We start from the raw sequence: 18,614 nt of genomic DNA, 5'->3' as shown, positions 1-18,614 counted from the left end.
AAACATTAAATGCATTTACTTTAAACCACACAGATTTCAAACCAGCAATTTGATGCCAACCTCTGGCCAGGCTTTAATTTTAAAATTGAAAAATTTATTTAATTTTAAACAGCTCCTGTTAGCCCAGGTAGGCAGGACACGGCTGCCAATGATTTTAGGGAAGTCAGTGACAAAAACAACCAGAAAAAAGTGCAAACACAGCTTTGGGGAGAGTTTGGTTCTCTCACAAGGACAAAGAAAACATCTTCATTTTGGTTAATTCAAATGTTTCACTCCATGATCTTAAGGTTCTGTTCCAGTTTCAAGGATTTTCATTCACTTAGTCCAGTTTAACACTGAATTTCAGCAAGTCAGTGAAAAAATCAGGAGTACAAAGGAGAAATGCACAATTTCCAACCTGCAAGTAAAACTTCAAGCTGGGAGACCAAGATCTGTAATTATGGTGACCAGAAGTGTAATTCACGATGCACAATTAATACTCCACTTCATTAATCAACCAGTTTAAAATGCAAAATCTGTTTTGAGACATTTACTTTGTCTGCTTTCTTATCCAGCATATTTTGAGTGTATTAACTGATCAAAAAACATTTAAAACCACTTTTCTGCTCTTTACACTTGCTTTCATTTCCCTGTAACTCGAGTCAGAAATACAAAAGGATCAATCAATCAATCCTGTAAACCCCAGATTCACCATTTCCCACCAGAATAAAACCACACAAAATTCCTCACCCAGCCACACAGCTGCCTAAATAAATGTCCCCAGATACACCAGGCTCCCTCCTCAGAAAAGGAAGTATCCAATTACACCAAGCAGAAGCAGCTTTTTACAACCAAACAGGAAAACATCCTCTTTCTTATAGAATGACCCCCAAAAAATCCTAACCACACACAAAAAAAGGGCTGTTTAAATCAAGATTTAATCCAATCCTGCATGATTTTGGCTGGATGTAAATCACGGGTGTAGATCATTCACACTCTCATCCCAAATTGTTTTTCTGCAAGCCCAGGAAGCTCAGAGAGAAATTTGGGAGCAAGATTCCCCCAGATCCTTTCTGGAGAGGGGAGAACTGTACCCAATGGAAATAAATTGAGGGTCTCTGGGATGAACCAAGGCTTTGGGGCTGTTTGGTGAGGTCTGAGTCCTGTTTCTGCAGAGATTTGGGCTTCTCTGCCCTGATTTTGGGGAGCTCAGGCTGAACCAGGAGCTGGGGTTTGTTCAACACCAACCAAACCCGGGGCAGAGGCTGCAGCAGCTTCAGTTCATCCTTGTGCAGGGAACTGGGGTTTTTTATTGAGGCCCAAACCCCCCCAGCTCCTGTATCCCACTTCCCACTGGGGCTGGGGATGCCCCAAATCCCAAAGCAGCCCCAGCAGGAGCTCAGTGCTGCACCAGCAGCTCTGCAGCAGGGTGGGAACAGGGACAGAGGTGTCCCAGGAAAAACCCTCAGCACATCCCTGGCCAAAACAACCATTTCCCACCCCAGCCTGCTCTCCTTCCTCAGCAGCCTTTGCTTTCCCCTGCTGGGATTTCAGTGCTGTGCCAAGATCCTGGCCTTGGGGAGGCTGGGGGTGAAGGAACAGCCCTGCAGAACAAGGCAGGAATTATCTGCTCCCAGCCCCAGAGTGGGCTCATCCCCTGGGACAGGGGAAGAGGCAGCTCTGGGAATTTCCCAGCCATGGGACTGGGGCTCCTGGCTCAAAGCCCTGTGCTCTTCCAGCCAGGGGATCTCTGCACAAAGAGAGGTGAAGGCACAGGAACTGCTCCAGGAGGTTTTGGTCTCGTGTTTTCCAAGCTCGTCCTTGGAGTGGGAGGAAGGGACAGACAGAGCTCGCTCACCTCGGTCTGCTCTGCATGCTGAGGGTAGGAAACAGAGCTGCAGCTCCCACAGAACTGCAGCTCCTGTCCTAACACCCATTTCCACACTTTCTGTGCCTAAACAGAAAGCAAGGAGCTGAAAAACCCAGCACACAAATCCCCACCCTCCAAAAAAACCCTGTTCCTGCTCCAGGCTGGCAGGTCAGCCTCTCCTGTAGTGAACGAACTTCATTTCCACACAGCTGCTGTTAGAGCTGGAACTGGCACTGCTGCCAGGCAGGTCTCACTGAAACCTCCCCCAAATGCAACCCCTGAGCACCCCTGGGAATGGGCAGCAGCACTGGGAGCAGGAGCTGGACTGGGAAGCTGCTCAGAAAGCAATCCCACAGGCAAAGGGGACATCCAGGGACTGAAATCAGCAGCCAGCAGCAGGAGCCAGGGCTGGCAAGGAGCAGACCTCAAGGAGAACCTCCATGGATTTCCAACCAGGATTTGGAACCACTGGAAAAGGCAGAAACATCTCCTACAGAAATCCCCCCACCACCATCAAACCCGAGTCCTGCTCTGCAAGGCAGGCCAGCCAGGGCTCTGGGGAGATGACTGTGATATGAAGAGCCCTGGGGAATGAAATACCCTCTGAGACACCCAAAGGCATGAGGAAAAGGCAGCTCCCTCCTCTCAGCTCTGCTGCCCGTCCAGGCTCTCTCCAGAGCTCAAAGCCTCTCACAAAGGAAGTGCCTCTGACTTTGAAAGACACCAAGTCTGAAAGATAAAGAGCCCTGAGAAGATCTGAGAATGCTGGAAAGCTCCAAGCAGTTCCTGCTCTCCAGCAGCAAGGTCAGAGCCAGGAGTAATTGGAGCTAAAACCTTTAAACCTTCGGCCTGGAGAGGAATGGAATGGACAATTTGCTTTTCCTTTGACAGGCAAGATTCAATTTACCATGCAGTGATCTTTTCTCCAAAATTTGAATGAGAAGGAGGCTGAGACACACACACACACACACACACACACACACAGAAAGAGAAATGGAATCAGGCATTAAATCATACCAGGCCTTTGGCCAGGACCTGAAGATGTTGAATACTAAAAAAATTCCACACCACTTGTAGGAGAATGAAATGAATATTAATATAGAACCACCTCCCTTAGCCAAGAGAAGGCCACAGCCACAAATCCCCCAACACACCGAGCACTGAAGCTCCAGTACACTGAATTTCAGGTGCATCAGCCCCATTGCTGCCCCCCTGCACACAGCACAGCCCAGGGAGGTGCAGGGAGGGCTGTGCCCACACACCCACGCTGCCAGGGAGAGCAGACAGCCTCACACTCTGGGCTTTAGGAGTCTGAAGCAAGATAAAAAGAAAAAGAGGGGGGAAAAAAGGTGTATGCCAGGCTGTCTGCAGCCCCACGCTGCTGCATTTCACATCAGGTGTGAAAAAAGCAGAGCCTGGGGGGGAAAAAGACACATTTCTGCTATTATATAAGCAGAGAGAGTGCTGAACAGGGGCTGGGGTGGAACAACAACCATGAACCTCTGCCAGCTTGGAGGTTTCTGTCTGCACTGAGGGCACAGGCAGGACCTGATCCTCTGTTCCAGGTGCCCATAGCCCAGCCCAGCCCCACTTTGTATCACATCCCAGCTCTCCCAGCCTTCCTCTCCCCCCAAAACCAGATTTCTGCCAGGAGGAGCAGCAGCAGCCACCTTCCAGGGGGTTCATTAAATCATTAAATCCAATCCTGTGCCTGCACATCCACCTGCAAATCCCACAGGGGATGGAAAAGGAGCAGAAGGATGGGAAGAGGCAAAGTGAGGGAGCATCTTACAGCAGGGCAGAGTTTGGGAACACCAAAAGTAGGCAGGAAACACCCAAAATATCAGAGATCTTGGTTGTCAGTGCCTCCAGCAGCCTAAGGGTTAAAAAGCACCGTGGGGAGCCCTGGTGGGGTTTCAGCAGCAGCTTGAGGCAGAGGAAATGAGGGCTCATCCCAAAGCCACCCCACTCAGAGCAGGGTTACCCAACTTCCACCCTGGGGCCCTGCTGCAGCCAGGGCAGGGCCCTCCCTCAGCCCCAGCAGCTCCCAACTGAGGAAAAACAACCCCAAACCTGCAAAACCCCTCATCCCTGTCCTCTGCTGGCAGCCACGGGCTGGGAGGAGCCCAGAGACCCCCGGAGACCCCAGGCTGGGTCACCTCTGGTGCATCAGCTGCTCTGAGCACGCAGGAGAAGGGACCAGGTGTTCATTTTTGGGGCAAACACAGCAGTGCTGAGCTCCTCCAGCATTCCTGGGGTGGCTTCCATGGGAATGCTGCCCCATGGCTGGGAAGCACAGGGCCAGGGGCAAGCACTGAGCCCGGCCACAAATATTTTAATTTTTTCTCTGCTCTTGTGTCTCAAGGAGGAAGTCACAGGAGCCCAAAGTGAGCTGTCTCCATCAGTATTTTTAATTTTTTTTTTTTGGTGTTTTACTATCCAGTCAAGCCCCTCTTACAATGAAGGTATTCATAATTAATTAATTAATTAATTAAGCATCCCTGTGCCACACAGTTCCCAGGCTGCTCAGGTCATGCCTTGTTCCCCACAACCTCTGGCTGGAAAATCCCCCTGGGATGGGGCAGGGCCACAGCTGCACCCACAGCAGGGGCTGTTTTTTGTGGGATAAACCTCAAGGTTTGTGGGATAAACCTCAAGGTTTTGTGGGACAAACCCCAGGGATCCCAGGCTGGACCCCAGCCAGGAGGGGCTGCCACAGGGTCTGCAATATTTGCTGGGCACGGAGCACGTTTGCTCCCAGCCCTTTCCTGCAAATGGGATTCTTGGTGGTGTTTTTGCCCATTTGGGGCCCTCTCCCCTGCCCTCCCCACCCCAGGCTGGCAGGGCACAGGATCCACCTTGCCAGTGGTGCCACACCTTGGACCTTGGCATCTGGCTGCTGGCCACACCCAGGCACTGGCTGCCACACTTGGCTTTCTCTCCCCCCTTTCCCCACTGAATTCCTGGAGCTGCTGCTCACCTGCCTTGTGCAGATGATGCTCAGATCTGCTGGATTCCTCCTCCCCTCTCCCCCAGCCCCAGAACAGCAGCAAAAGCTCCACGTAACCAATGGCAAATTCCTTGAGTGCAACGTCATGTGCTGGGAAGCGCTTCCCCATCTCGCCTGGGAAAAGCGATCCTTTGGCAGCAGGGAGGAGGAAAACATGCTTTGTTTTACAAATCCTCTCCCCAGCAGGAGAGACACTCCCAGAATTTAATATACTGACAGCGCTTGGCTGCCTTAACCACTGGAACTCAACAGAATGGGGGAGAAAATAAGAGTGAAAATAAAAAGTGCCACACTCTGTAATGCTAAAACCTGTCCTGCTCTGCAGCTGGTGGTACTGGGAATAGTGGGGCTGGAATTCTCCCACCTGGATGGTGTGAGGGGTCTGAGAGTGGGTTCCCATGTCCCAAGTGCTGGACACCCTGAATAAATTCATTTCTCAGCCTCTCCCTGCAGCATCTCCTTGTAGGAAAGCAGAGAAGATGCTGCCAGGTAAACCTGGGAAGTCTCTTCATGGCAGATAAATTCCAAGTTATTCTGTGTAGGAATTACTTCCAGCAGCTCCCTCCAGGTGACCAGCAAGCCTCTGGCAACCCCCAACACCAGCCTAAATCAAATGTTAATTATTTCAGTGTCTTCCCACCATCTATGCCAGAGGCATCCTCCCTGCAGCACCCTGGGGGAAACACCTCGGCCAAGGAGAGCAGCAGGCACTTCTTGGGATTTGGGGGTTTGAATTTTGGGTTTGGGCTCCAGAGCAGAAAGAAGGAAAAAGAAATGAGTATTCTGTGTCTCAGGAGCTCGATGTTAAATTAGCCTGGCTGTGCCAGAGGAGCACAAACCCTTTGGAATGGCTGCTGGCAGCAGGAATAACAGCAATGTTATTTTGGGGGCAGGCAGTGGGATCAAATTGCCTCCACAGCAGAGACCACTGCTGACCTCTCTGAGGAAGCAAAGTCTGTCTGCTCTTCATGCTTTTTATATTTTAAACAAACAAAACAAACAAACAAACAAACAAAAACAAAACAAAAAAAATCACTTTGTATCTCAGTATTTTATGGTTGTTTGCAACCTCCAGGCATGCCCAGAAACACAAATTAATCCTTACAGGAGCCTGTAAGGAAAACAGCATTGCTCCCACCTCAGGGGAGGGAGAAGGATGGATAAATTCTAAATAAATTCTAAATAAATGGATGGAATGCAAAGGCCACAGTGGACATGGGTGCCAGTGGTGGGACTGGAAGGGCAGGACTTGCTCCAGCAGGTTTAAATACAGGATTGCAGCCCTGCCCTGATTATCAAACACACCTTTTGTGGGAGCAGAAAAAGCCCCCCAAACCTTGTCTTGCAGTGGGTAGATAGGGCAGGGTGTTATGGCACAGAGACCCAAAAACCAAAGATTTACAGCTCTGGCCATGTGCTCATCCTGCTCCAAAAAGAATTGTGGAGCCTCTCCAAAGGCAGGGATGCTGTCACCCACCCCTCAGCAGCACACTGGGCTGGCTTCAAAGCCCGCTGAAGTCAGTGGGAAGGCTCCCAGTGACCTAAATGCCTGGGATTTAAAAAAATCTCTGCTGAGAGCTGGGCACCAGGTCACTGGGTTTGCTGGGAAAACCCCAGTTTTGCTGGGAAATGCCCAGTTTTACAGCAGCACCTACATGGAGCAGAGTCCCTCTGTGGGGGACACCCTAAAAATGGCTCAGGGAAAAGTCTCTGCCCCACCAGGCTCATCCACCCACCCCTTTCCACAGAGGAAAGCTCATCCTTCTCCCCAAATCCTCACTTTGGGGCTGAGACACTCCAAGGGCTCTGCTCTGGAAGGCTCCTGCTGGAGTGGGAACAACCCCAGTGGTGCCTTGGAGCCACCAATGCCCTCCTAAAACATCCCCTCCCAAAACCCAGCTGCTGGAAAACTCCAGAGCAGCCAGGACTTGTTCAGTGGGGCATCCCACATTCCCTCCCTGGAGGCAGGGATTAATATCACCTCATTAAAAACCTGCTTGGAGTCTATTATGGTATCTAGGACAAAGAGTTCTGTATTTTGACACTCTAAGATATATTTTATCAGAGCGAGCTCTGCAGAGACACACTCTGCCAGAAATGCACCTGACTGTAACAGGTTCCTTGCTTCCCCCAGCAGTTCAAGATTTATTTTTAGCTTTTTCTTCCCAATCTCCAGTGAGATGAGAGGGTTCCCCCGTGGTCAGGTTTGTCATTAGGGCATCCATGGTGACACGTGCCAGCTCCCATCTGCACAGAGAGTGAGGACAGACCTGAGCATCGCTGAGAAAAACCAGTCTGGAGCCAGGGAGAACGTGAGAGTGATTCCTGGCACTTTGCAGGCCCCAAGATTTATTTTTTGGGGAGGTGTTTGAGATAAACACCCTCTAAAATTAGCACCTGCCCTTCTGCCAGCTCCAATGGGCTGCAGCAACGATAAAGATTTGGCGTGGCTGAGAGGGTGCAACATTTGGGCTCTGATCTGCTGCCCAGCTCAGCCCCCACGGTCCCACAGATCCCAAATGGAGAGGTCACTGTCCCAAGGAATTCCACCCCCAACTCCCAGAGAGGCAGCACACTCCTCTCAGGAAAAGTTTTTTATCCCAAAGTTGAAAGCGGGGAGAGTTTTCCATGAAAAACCAGAAATCATATGACACAGTTCAGATTTCTCAGCTGGGCTGCTCTAAAGATAATCCTAAACCTGCAGGGCAGAGGGAGAAATGGGAGTGGGCTGAATGGGGACATGCCCCGAACAACACATCCACTCACTGGAAAGTGGACCAGAAAATGGGGGGGAGGAAATGCTATCAGCAAAAACACACCAGCAGCAAACCCCAAACACAGAATCCCAAAAGAAAACCAGACTGGAGCAGTCCCATGGACAGACTACAGGGCAAGAAAGCAGCTCCCCGTGCCCAGCAGAGATCTGAACAACTTTTCCCCGGGTGGCAGAACTGGTTACACCGAGCGGCCGAGGGAAAAAACCCGAGCTGGAAGATGGATCTGCTTTAGGTTTGCATGGAAAACTCGCTGCTCCTCAAAGCCCTGCGCACCCCAGAGCCTTGAAAACGCCCAGAGCACTCGGGTGTTTTTATCAGCACCTATCAGCAGGAAAGATTAAATGCTAATTTGCTTTTCTGTTTGCTCACAGCAACTTTCCGTCCTGTTGCTTCCCAGCTAATGCCCAGCTCAAACAGATTTTTCAAGGCAAAAGGTCTCGGGCTCGCTACAATGAATTCCCCACTCTCCCAGAGCTTCTCGTTTCTCCCAGCCCCAGTCCACACCAGCAAAACTCCACCAGGCGATTGTGCGCCAAAAAGATAAAAAAGCAACGCTGCCAGCTCTGGGTATTTCTGAGCCAGCAAGAAAAGAGCTGATTCTCAAAAGCTGCCAGCTCCAATTGCCTCGGCGCTTTTACGGAGCTGCTTGAAACACCAAACTTTTGGAAAGTTCAGTGGGAACCGCTTGGAGTAGGCTGCAAACCCCAGAGCCCCCAGAGCCAGCAAGGAAGGGAAGGGGGAAAAACACCCCCGGCAGCGTTTGCTGGCTGCAAACAACGCCGAGCAGCTCCCTGGGGGTATTTCCCCCTCTGTGACACCCTGACCACCCCGCAGCTCCCCAGCCACTTCCCCAAAATTACGCCACGCGAGTCAGAGCCGCAGAAGCGGAGCGCGGCCCCCGTTTGGCACCCAAAGCAGCACGAGTCGCTCTCCAGCTGTCTTTCCCCAGCGCAGCCCCCTTCCCGCGGAGAAAGCCGCCCGTCCTCACCTGCCGCAGGTTCTTCAGCAGCTCGGTGGCCTCCTCCTGCTTGCCCTGCTTGACCAGCAGCAGCATGTCCTGGATCATGCAGATCCGCCGGTGGTACGGGGGCAAGCTGGGGCCAGCGCCCTTCCCGAACTTCTCGCCCGACTTGGCCACGAGGGAAGCCAGGAAATCCCCCCTTTCCCTGGGGGCCACCTTCTTGCGGTGGTGGCCCGGGGGGCTCTCCCCGGCGCTGCCCGGCTGGCAGCCCTTGGTCTGCTTCGTGCCCATGGCCAGCGGCTCCCGCAGCCCGGGGGCCGCATGCAAGGGGGTGGCGAGGCTGGGGGGGGCACAGCACAAAGGGGTCTGGGGGCCGCACAAAGGGTTGGAGGCGCGGGAGGTGCCGAGGATGCCCGGGAGGGTCGGGGGGCTCAGCAGAGGGGTCGCTGCCCGGCGGCGGGGCGGCTCCGCTCCCGCAGGCGGAGGATGGGGCGGCTGCTCCCGGCCGGGAGGAGCCGCGGCTCGGCCCCTCCGCTCCGCTCCATCGCCGGGAGAGGCAGAACCGCCGGATCCGGGCAGCTCCGGGCAGCTCCGGGCGCTGCGAGCGGCGCTGCCTCAGCCAAGCGGCGGCGGCTCCTCCGCGCAGCCTCCTCCCGGTGCCGAGGGGTCCCCCGGGGGTCCCCCGGGCGCGGGGGGCGGCGGCCGCGGCTCGGGGGCAACTGTTGCGCTCACGGGGCTCCCCCGGAGGCGGCGCGGCTCGGCTCGGCCCGGCCCGGCCGGCTCGGGGTGCTCGGAGCGGGGAGAGCCGGGGGAGGGCCGGGGGCGGGCACCGTGCACCGAGGCAGGGCTTGCGGAGGAAGCCGCAGCCGGACGGGGCTCGTCCTTCCTTCCCCAAGGGCTGGGGGCTCCGCACGCCCCGCAGGGGATGCTCCGGGCGGGGCAGCGGGGATGGGGCCGGGCAGGGAGGGAGGGAGGGAGGCAGCGGGGCCGGGCTGCGGCCGGGGGCATCCCCGCCGGGGTTCCCGGGGAGGGATTCCCGCCGGAGCCTCATCACCCGGGGGATTTGATGGCGTTCGATCCCTCGGGGATGTGCCTGGGGCGGGGGAGGTCCCCCCGCCCGTCCCCTGCGGGTGATGCTGGCACTCTGTCCTGCCACACCGAGCCTGGCAGCTCCTGCACCTGCTCCCCTCCCTCACCCTCAGCCCCGCTGCCCATCTGGAAATCACCACCTGTGCCCCATCCCCGTCCCCAGCCAGCGCTTCCACCCCTCCCTTGCAGGTGCTGCTCCTTCCGGCCACTCCCCAGCCGATATTCCATCACTCCTGGTATTCCATCACTCCTGATCTGTCAGGAACTCCCCTGGCTGGGCTCAAGGTGTGGATTGAAGCTCCCTGGTAAAGCTCACGGTGAGCAACTCCTCCAGCCAGGCTCTGCCCACCTGCTGCAGGACACAGGTTGCTCCAGAAGGGCCTGGGAGGGATCAGCTTTGGGGTGATGAGGCCCCAGCAGTGGCCTCAGACCCTCTCCTGATGTGAGGGGATGGTTTCTGACACAGAAACGCTTTGCAACTGTTTTACAAAAGAATCCCACATGAGAAGTTTTTGCCTCTCTGCATCCCGTGCAATGGCACATCCAGGAACACACAAATTCCACGTTGCTGTGGTGGATAAGAGGCAGCTCTCCCCCACCACCAAAGAGCTGGGGGCCCCTGCAATTGTTTCTCAAACTCGACTCATTCTGATCCACAGACCACGAGAACAGCACAGCCCCAGTGACTTCACCAGGGTTTGGCTCTGCTCTGCAGAGCTGTGCTGCACATGAGCCAAAAGCCGGGTGTCTTCCCCCAAAAACACAGCTCCGGGGCCAAAAACTCCATTTCATACTTCAGCCATAGTGAGTCAAGTCAGATGAGGAAAACAAGTGATGCCTCAGGTTTTAATTTTCATATTTTTCAGATTCTGGGCTGCTGTAGGGTGAAGCTCTGAGCTTCATCTAAAGCTTAGCAAGTTCTGCTCTCAGGGTAGGCAGGCAAAGCAATCCTTTTCCAGCTTGACCAAGGACAACTGCTGCAAGCTGCAGGCCCAAAAAACACAAACCATGGTTGTCGTGGGCCTTGTTCTCCAGAGAGAGAAGAGCAGTTGTTGGTTGTAGTAAAGTTGTTTATTGCATGAATGCAAGGAGTTCAGAGTAATTATTAAAGTCTGTGCTAAAAGCTTTCTGGCATAGAGTGCTGATGTTTTGAGCAGAAGCAGCAAAAGCAGCAGCCACTATCTCTTTTTCTTCTTCCTTTTCTTCATCATCTGCACCCCATTACAGTGGCTTTTTATTCATAAATCATCCAATCAGCTAAAAACACAATTCTAAAACATTCTTTCTACACCAATCTGAACTTGATTCTAATGTACAAAAGTAGTGTCCATTCTCACACAAAATCTTACATATATAATTTTATCTATTTATGTAAATGGTACCATCTGTGTTCTTACCTAAAATCTGCATATATAATTTTATCTATTTACGCAAATAATTCTATCTTTTCCATCTAGAAACCCAAGCAAGCCCTGCTATGTTTTTGTTATGTCTGGAGCTAAGTTCAACTCAGCTTTAGGGCCTTTTTCTAGCTAACACAGTCTCCTAAGGCACTTGAGATATATTTCTATTTACTTAAAACTAAAACTTAGACTTCTACGTCATGTCTGCGTGGCTTCATAATATATATTCAGCTTCTCCAGAGGTTCTGATTCAAACCCCGCCTTCTTTTCTCTCTCTGAGGGACTCGGAGGCTTCTACTTCATGCATTCCAACAAATGGTGAATTGAAGAGAGGAAAACAACAAGGAGGGGACTAAAGCTGGAACTGGACAATGAACTCCACTATGCAAATGGAGCAGAACTGATCAAAGTGAGAGGCCTCACAACTGATTGTGCATTTTGGGACTGTTTTGGTTCATCTTGGGTGCAGGCCTGGCTGGGCTCTTGTGCTGCCCAAGGTGGATCCGTGGAGGAGATGGATTTTAATAAATCCCTGCTTCATTCTTTAGCTCTGCCCGGCCTCTGCTCTGGCTCAGCCTTCTCAAGGCATCACAGGTTTGCAGAAACCACGGTGTGTGCTCAGCAGAGGCCCCCCCTGGCAGTCAGTGTCCCCGAGGAGGCAGGAGAGGCAGCCAAAGGCAGCAGGAGGCAGTGGAAGGGTGGTGGCACCTCCAGCAGCCCCTCCCTGCAGCCCCTCCCTTTGGAAGGAGCACTCCTCTGCTGGCAGCTGGGATCTGAGCAGGGATGGCAGAAAAGGGACCCTGCAAGGCTCTGTGCCCAAAAACCCGGCTGATGGAGCTTCATTTCACACCCCAAAATCCCCGTGCAGCTACACCCTCCGTCCTGCTGATGCACACTGCTCCCTCCCCAGCAGGTGCTCCCAGCCCTAAAACCCTCTGCCTGTCCCCAGGGCTCATCCCAGAGCCTGTTCTTTCCTCTCATCTCTAAGTCTGTGCTACAAAAAGAAGCAGCAAGGTCAGTTCACCTCTCCAACAAAAAGGTTCAAGGATGGAAAAGCAGCAGAGAGGGAACCCTGGGCAGGGCTGAGCTCCCCTGCTCCCCTCACTCCCCCAGAGTGACACGGCCATAGAAACAGAGCAGCCCGTGCAGGATGGAGGCAGAAGTGCCCTCAGGTCCTGAGGCACGTGGGGAACCAAATCCAGCCCACCCCTGACTTTCCACCACTTCAAAAAAGGCATTTTGTGCATTTTCAACCAGTTCCAAACTGGCTGTTCATGCAGCTTTGCCAGCACAGGCTGCAGGAAGGCAGCAGGAGCCTCTGCAGGCCCATCCAGCCATTGTGGGGCACCCCCATCCCCATCCCCATCCCCACCCTCATCCCCTGGGGATCCCAGTGGAATGGGGCACCCTGGAGGCACCAACCTCCTCCCCAAGGAGGGGCAGGGCTGGCCAAGGAGGGGGCCCTGCACAGCAGCCACGGCCCTGAGTCAACAAACAAAGCCCAACCTTTGCCCTCCTGACACTTCTGCCAGCAGGGCAGGGAGTTCAGCCTCTGCTCCTGCTTATTTAGGGCACACAGGACAAAGCCAGGGGGGAGAAAATGAAATTTAAAAAATTAAAAAAAAAAAGGCAGGAGTGTGGGGTGTGGGCTCGTTAGCAGCGCAGACAGCCCCAGGAGGAGCTGGATTTCTGTCCCTGAGGGATGCAGAGGCACCAGGAGCACCCAGGGCAGCAGGGGATGAGCCCCAGGCTCAGCACTGCTGGTGGAAGACGTGCAGATCCCTCAGGAGCTCCATCCCAGAGCCTCTTTCCCTCCTGCACCTTCCAAGGGTCTCCCCAGGCACAGACCCAAACCCTCTGCACACCCAGGGTTTTCCAGATGTGCTCAGCACCTCCAAACCCAGCTGTGCAGTGCTGGGAAATGCTCCTGTGCTGGGAGCCAGGGCTGTGCCAGCACCTGAGCCCTGAAATATTCTGCTCAACTCATCACCAGAGCCACAGCCCAGGGCAGCTCCCCTCAGTGCAAAGCAAGGGCTGCTTGTCTAAGGGGGTTTCTTCTGCTTTATCCACTCCTACCATGCTTTTTGGGATATCTGATATTGAGTCAGAGGAGCCCTTAAAGGGAAACAGCTTCAGCTCGTGAGATCACAAAACCCAGCAGCTTCTCCTCTGCCACAAAATCCAGATTTAAGAATGTGCTCGCTTCCACCTCAAAAAGAAATGGAAGTTTTCAGTGCATTGAGGCAGGGAACATCCCTGATAACCCGGTGGAATTCTGACAGCAAATCCCTGAAATCAGAGAGCTTTGCCCTCAGTCCCAGGTGGGGGTACCCACCAAACCTCTTGGCATACCTGGAATAAATATTTCAGATTTTTTTCAGATCAAACTCATTCCCACTCCAGGAAGGACTGACTGGAAGGCCCCGATCTCTTGCCAGCCCACCTGTGTTTGCAGCTCACCCAGATCCTCACAGGAGAATTAACTTCCTTTTCCTAAGATAGAAAAACCCCTTCCTGATCCCAGGTTTTGCCCAGGACTCCCATCCTGAACTTGAGATGAGTATGATCCAATATGGGACACTCTAAAGAGGATCTACCCTTGGAACCCTCTAAAAGTGGGAATTTTATGAGGTTCCCACCATCACTTCTGGGATTGGGAGCTCTCACACTGCACCTGAGACAGCCAAACACAAAACCTCTTGGAATTCAGGGATTCTTCCTCACCTGACAGGTGCTGGGGGAAGTTTCTGGCAGCTCATTCAAACCAGAGATTGAGCTGGGACCAATCTGCTTCTCACCAAACCATCCTCCTTTGAAGGGCAGCATGGGAATTCCCACTTTTTGTCGATTGGGATGGAATAATTGGGATTAATTTTAAATATCAGTGTCAGAGCCAGGCTGCTGCTGCTCACTGTGTCAAAAAGACTGAGGGAAATATTTCTGTCAGTATGGCATTTGAAGGAATCCCAGAGTTGATGTGATTTTTATCTCTTCCTCCAAAAAGAAATTTAAAAAATCAACCTTACTGTAAGACCCCAGCACATGCAGCAGGAGGAGAGCAGTGAGTCTCAGCAATCTCTGGGGAAGGAGGCCAAATTAGAAAATGTGATTTTAAAAGGACAGAAAGGCATCCTCATGCTGAGCTTGATTCAATTGGGCTCTCACAGCAGACAGGGTGGAAATGCTGTGAGATAAAATTGCAGATGAACCTAACTCCAGATGGAAGGGGCCAATAAAATGATGAGAACCATCACATGAGAGGTGTTTTGAAGGAGAAATGAAAGAATCTCAGGTAGAAGCACTCATGTTTCCTCCTGGCAGTGGATGAAATCTTCCTGTGTTCACCTTTGGGTTAATTCCCTGCCTTTGGCCTCAGCTGCAAGAGGGAGAAGAATTGAAAAAAATATCCCCAAAGCAAGGGGGAACCTGAGCAGCCAGAGAAATATTGCTGCAATAGAGTCCTGAAATCTGCCCTGAGCTCTGGCATCTGATTTCAGCACGGCCCAGGGTCACAGAGGGGCCAGGGAGGAGGAAAACAAACTGCTCCCCACGTGGGAGGAAAAGTGACCACAGAGGGCACAGAGCTGCCAAAATCCCCAAAGCACCACGTGGAAAATTTCCTTCTTAATTATTGTTTTGCTGCACCTCGTCCCTTTCATGGCACTGAAACCACTGTACCTGTGCAAGCATTTTTAGAAGAAAATAATTAATATTTAAAACAAACCCAAGTCCCCTTCCAAGCAATTCAGCTGCCACAGATGGAAATTGGGATTTTTCATGGCCAAACCAATTTAATTCCTAAAATGTTCCCCTACCCCCTTACCCCACCAGCAGCTCCTGCTCCTCCTCCACTGCCCTCAGCAGGCACAAGAGGGTCCCTCTAATACTCCCTCATGAAGATTTTAACTCTAAAAATTGAAATTCCAGCAAAGGTTTTACTGATTTCTCAGAGAATTAATGGGGGAATTTCTTGGTTTAGGTTTTGGAGTGGTGGTTGTTCATTTGTTTGGTTTTTTGTTTTGTTTTTTTTTTTTTTTTTGTCACCAACGAGTGTTTAGTCATTTAATCCAATCAGAAGAGCAGGAAAATATTTGTTAGATTCCAGAAGCATTCCCTCAATCCAAAGGGATGGGCTGTGGAGGGGTTTGCTTGTGGTCCTGGGAAAGGGAACATGGAAAAGGATCCTGGAAAAGGGAACATGGAAAGGGAATCATGGAAAAGGGATCCTGGGAAAGGGATCCTGGGAAAGGGAACACGGAAAAGGGAACACGGAAAAGGGAACACGGAAAAGGGAACACGGAAAAGGGAACACGGAAAAGGGAACGTGGAAAAGGGAACGTGGAAAAGGGAACGTGGAAAAGGGAACGTGGAAAAGGGAACGTGGAAAAGGGAACGTGGAAAAGGGAACGTGGAAAAGGGAACGTGGAAAAGGGAACGTGGAAAAGGGATCCTGACAAACTGACCCTGGAAAAGGGATCCTAGAAAAGAAATCCTGAAAAAGGGATTCTGGCAAAGTAATCTTGGAAAAGAGATCCTGAAGAACTGATCCTGGAAAGGGATCCTGGCGAAAGGATGATGGAGAAGGGATCTTGGGAAGGGTTCTTGCCAAAGGAATCCTGCCAGAGCACTCCCCAGGAGCAGGGCTGGTCCTGCTGGGGCTCCCAGGGATCCCCTGCTCACATCCCATCGTGGATCTGGGGCTGGGGCCTGGCAGGGGATGCACAAAACTCCAGGAGAAACCCAAGGACACACTTCCCAAAGTGTCCACTCCCAAATCCACAGACCCCATCCCAAATGCTCTCGGCACAGTTCCCCACACCAAAGCTCTCTGCCCTGTTTCCCTGCCAAAGCCTCTCTGGGCAATGCTGTTCCCTGCACCCCAAAGAAAACTCCCCAAGGAATTCCCAGTCCTGCTGGAAGGGAAGCAAAGGGTGCCTTGTCCAGATGACTCCAGAAAAATGCCTGGCAGCTTTAACCTCGTGCTAAACAACTTTTGGCCGGTGTGTAAACAGACTTTGGGTTTTGTAAACACGGGATCCAGGCCTTGGAGTGGGAAAGGAGCTGGAGCTGTCCCCAGAGGGAGGATGGATCATTTCCTGCAGCCCCAGGGAGTTTGGGTTTTGCTCAGGGTTACGGGTTTGAGTTTGGCTGGGAATATTTTGCATGGAAAATCTTGGGGGAGAGAAGGGGAGAGCACCTGGATTTGGGAAAAGATGAGGTTGGAGAAGTGCTTCTGGTAAATTGGGAGAAAAAGCATCATAAAGAAGAAGAATAATGGGATTAGGAGGGAGAGGATGCAGGTGGAGAGAATCCAAATGGGCTTTGGGGCATCCAAAATTTGGAAAGAAAATTATGCAGGTGAGCCACAACCCAAAATTTAGACCTAAAATGTGAGGAAAACACAAAAGCAGAACAGAGAAATGTGGATCTACTCCCCCTTTCCCCTTTGTGGCATTGCTCAGCATCCCAGGAGTACTCAGGACACAAAATATCCCAGAATTGGAAGGACCACATTCTGAAATGCAGTCCCTGGAGTTCAGTTGTGAGGAATTAAAAGCAGCAACCAGCAGCACTCAGCAAAATTGGCATTAAAGCTCAGAGACCATCCAGCCACAGCTCAGATCTTTGGCTTTGCAGAGGCTCCCAACCCTTCCCAGAGCTGCATTTTTAGGGTCCCTCTCATCACCACAATGATGATTTCACACCTTTCCCACACCCCTGAGCCTCTTTTACCAGCTGAGAACCCCTCCCTGGCACAACCAGACTCTCTGGGATTTTTTTTTTCCCCCAGCTCAAATTAACCCAAAGCCTCAAAAAGGTTCAGCAAAGAGAAGAGAAAGCTCATCAAGCAGCAGATGGTGACAGTCCTGAGCAACCCAGGGGCCTCTTCCCTGCTTGGCCTCAGCCTTAATCTAGATAAAAGCTCTCTCTTCTCCAGCTAAGAGCTTCTTTTGCTCAGTAAGAAGATGAGGGTGTTAGAACGTGCGGAGCAGGGGGAGTGTTGCTATTTTGAGACAGGGATGAGACTTCTCAAGACCCAACTGGTTCATTTATTGCCCTGGATGTTCCCAATTTCTCCCTCCTTTTCACCTGGCCCCTTGGAAAAGAAGAGCCAAGCTCCTCAAAGTGATTTCAGTTGGTTGTGAAGCCCCAAAATAATTTTGCTGAGGTGTGTTCACATTTCCATCCATCCATCCCTCCATCCACCATCCCTCCATCCATCCCTCCACAGGAGATGACCCCACTGGTACCAGATCCCTGGATAAGCAAGGCCAAACACCCAAAACAGACCCCAAACCCATCCAGAGACAGAAGATTCCTGGTTTAAATGACCTTTTTGGCTCTGCTGAGAGGGTTCTTCTCTGTTGTGGCTTTGGAAGCAAATAAATCACTTTGCCTTCCCTTTACATCTCTTTACAAACAAATCAAATAAACATTTTTTTCTTTTTTACAAATAGTTTTGTGGGTTTGGGTCTTTGCAAATAAAGCAAATAAATCACTTTACAGCCTCAAAAATGCCCCCTGCCACTTCCAGGCCTCCACCCTGGCACGATGCAGATCCCAGCATTCCCAGATGGGTTGGATTAATGAGTCACCCTCTGCTTCCAGCACCTCTGGAAGCCCAAGAAATTAAATTAAATTGAACCCCTCTAACACATTCTTGGCATCTCCCAGGAGGTTCAACCACACCAATCCCAACCCTTCCACTTGCCAGGAGGAAAAGCAACCCCTCCTAAGAGCATGGAGAGTTTTGGATGAGGAGCTGGCTGGACATGGGAGGGTTTCCCATTTCCAGGAATGCCGAAGGTTGCAGCTTTCCTGGCAGCTCTCTGCAGCAGCTGAAACGCCCCAGGCTGGAGGCTGGAAGTGGCTGATTTTGGGGAAATGAGCAGAACAAGGCCCAGAGCACCCTCCCCCTGCAGGGAGAGCAGCAGGGAGGGATGATTCCCAAAAATCTCTTGGCAGCAAGGTCACGTCTGGATTTGCAATCGATGGCAAAATTGCCAGCAAGGCTGTGCACAGGGAATGAGGCTGGGAGGAGGAGGAGGGGGAGGAAGAGGAGAAATGGAGAAAAGGAGAAGGAGCAGCAGCATTTCTCAAAGCCCTAGAGGAAGCAGCCCCAGCAGAGAAATCTCTCCAGCAGGAGCTCACTGCCTCTCCTGGGCTGTCCCAGCCAGCTCTGGAAGCTCTGTGCTCCCAACAGCAACATCTGCAAGCTGCTCTCAGGAAAATCCAGCCAAAAATAGCAGAGATGTGCTGTCCTCAAGAGCCACAAACTTCTGACCCCACTGAGGTCACGCTGTGGAGAGCACTCAGAGCATCACACACCTACTGCTCAAAGCAGGGTATGAGCCACAAAAAGCGATTCAGCCTGCCCAGAAATGTTGGTTTCAGTGAGGTTTTGATCTCAAACCCTGATCCTGTTCAAAGGCAGCAGCTCACCCCACTCCCAGAGCCTCACCCAGCCTGTGCCCATCCCTGTCAGCCCCCAAAGGACAGAGCTCCCCACACCTGGGAGCTCGGC

General features: G+C 52.1%; 1 protein-coding gene across 1 annotated transcript in view; it reads right to left on the bottom strand.

Moving 5' to 3' along the window:
- Positions 1–9,403, bottom strand: part of LRRC75A (leucine rich repeat containing 75A) — a 54,356-nt gene extending 44,953 nt beyond the window's left edge. Inside the window, exon 1 of the mRNA XM_059865642.1 lies at positions 8,625–9,403. Within this exon, the coding sequence (XP_059721625.1) occupies positions 8,625–8,888 (264 nt within the window). The 5' untranslated portion in view covers positions 8,889–9,403. The remainder of the gene's footprint in view (positions 1–8,624) is intronic.
- Positions 9,404–18,614: the final 9,211 nt, after the last annotated feature.

The sequence above is a fragment of the Haemorhous mexicanus genome, chromosome 22, assembly GCF_027477595.1.
Source record: "Haemorhous mexicanus isolate bHaeMex1 chromosome 22, bHaeMex1.pri, whole genome shotgun sequence".
In the NCBI taxonomy this organism is placed as follows: domain Eukaryota; kingdom Metazoa; phylum Chordata; class Aves; order Passeriformes; family Fringillidae; genus Haemorhous; species Haemorhous mexicanus.
The sequence above is the reverse complement of the archived record's forward strand: the minus strand, read 5'-3'. Positions and strand labels throughout refer to the sequence as shown.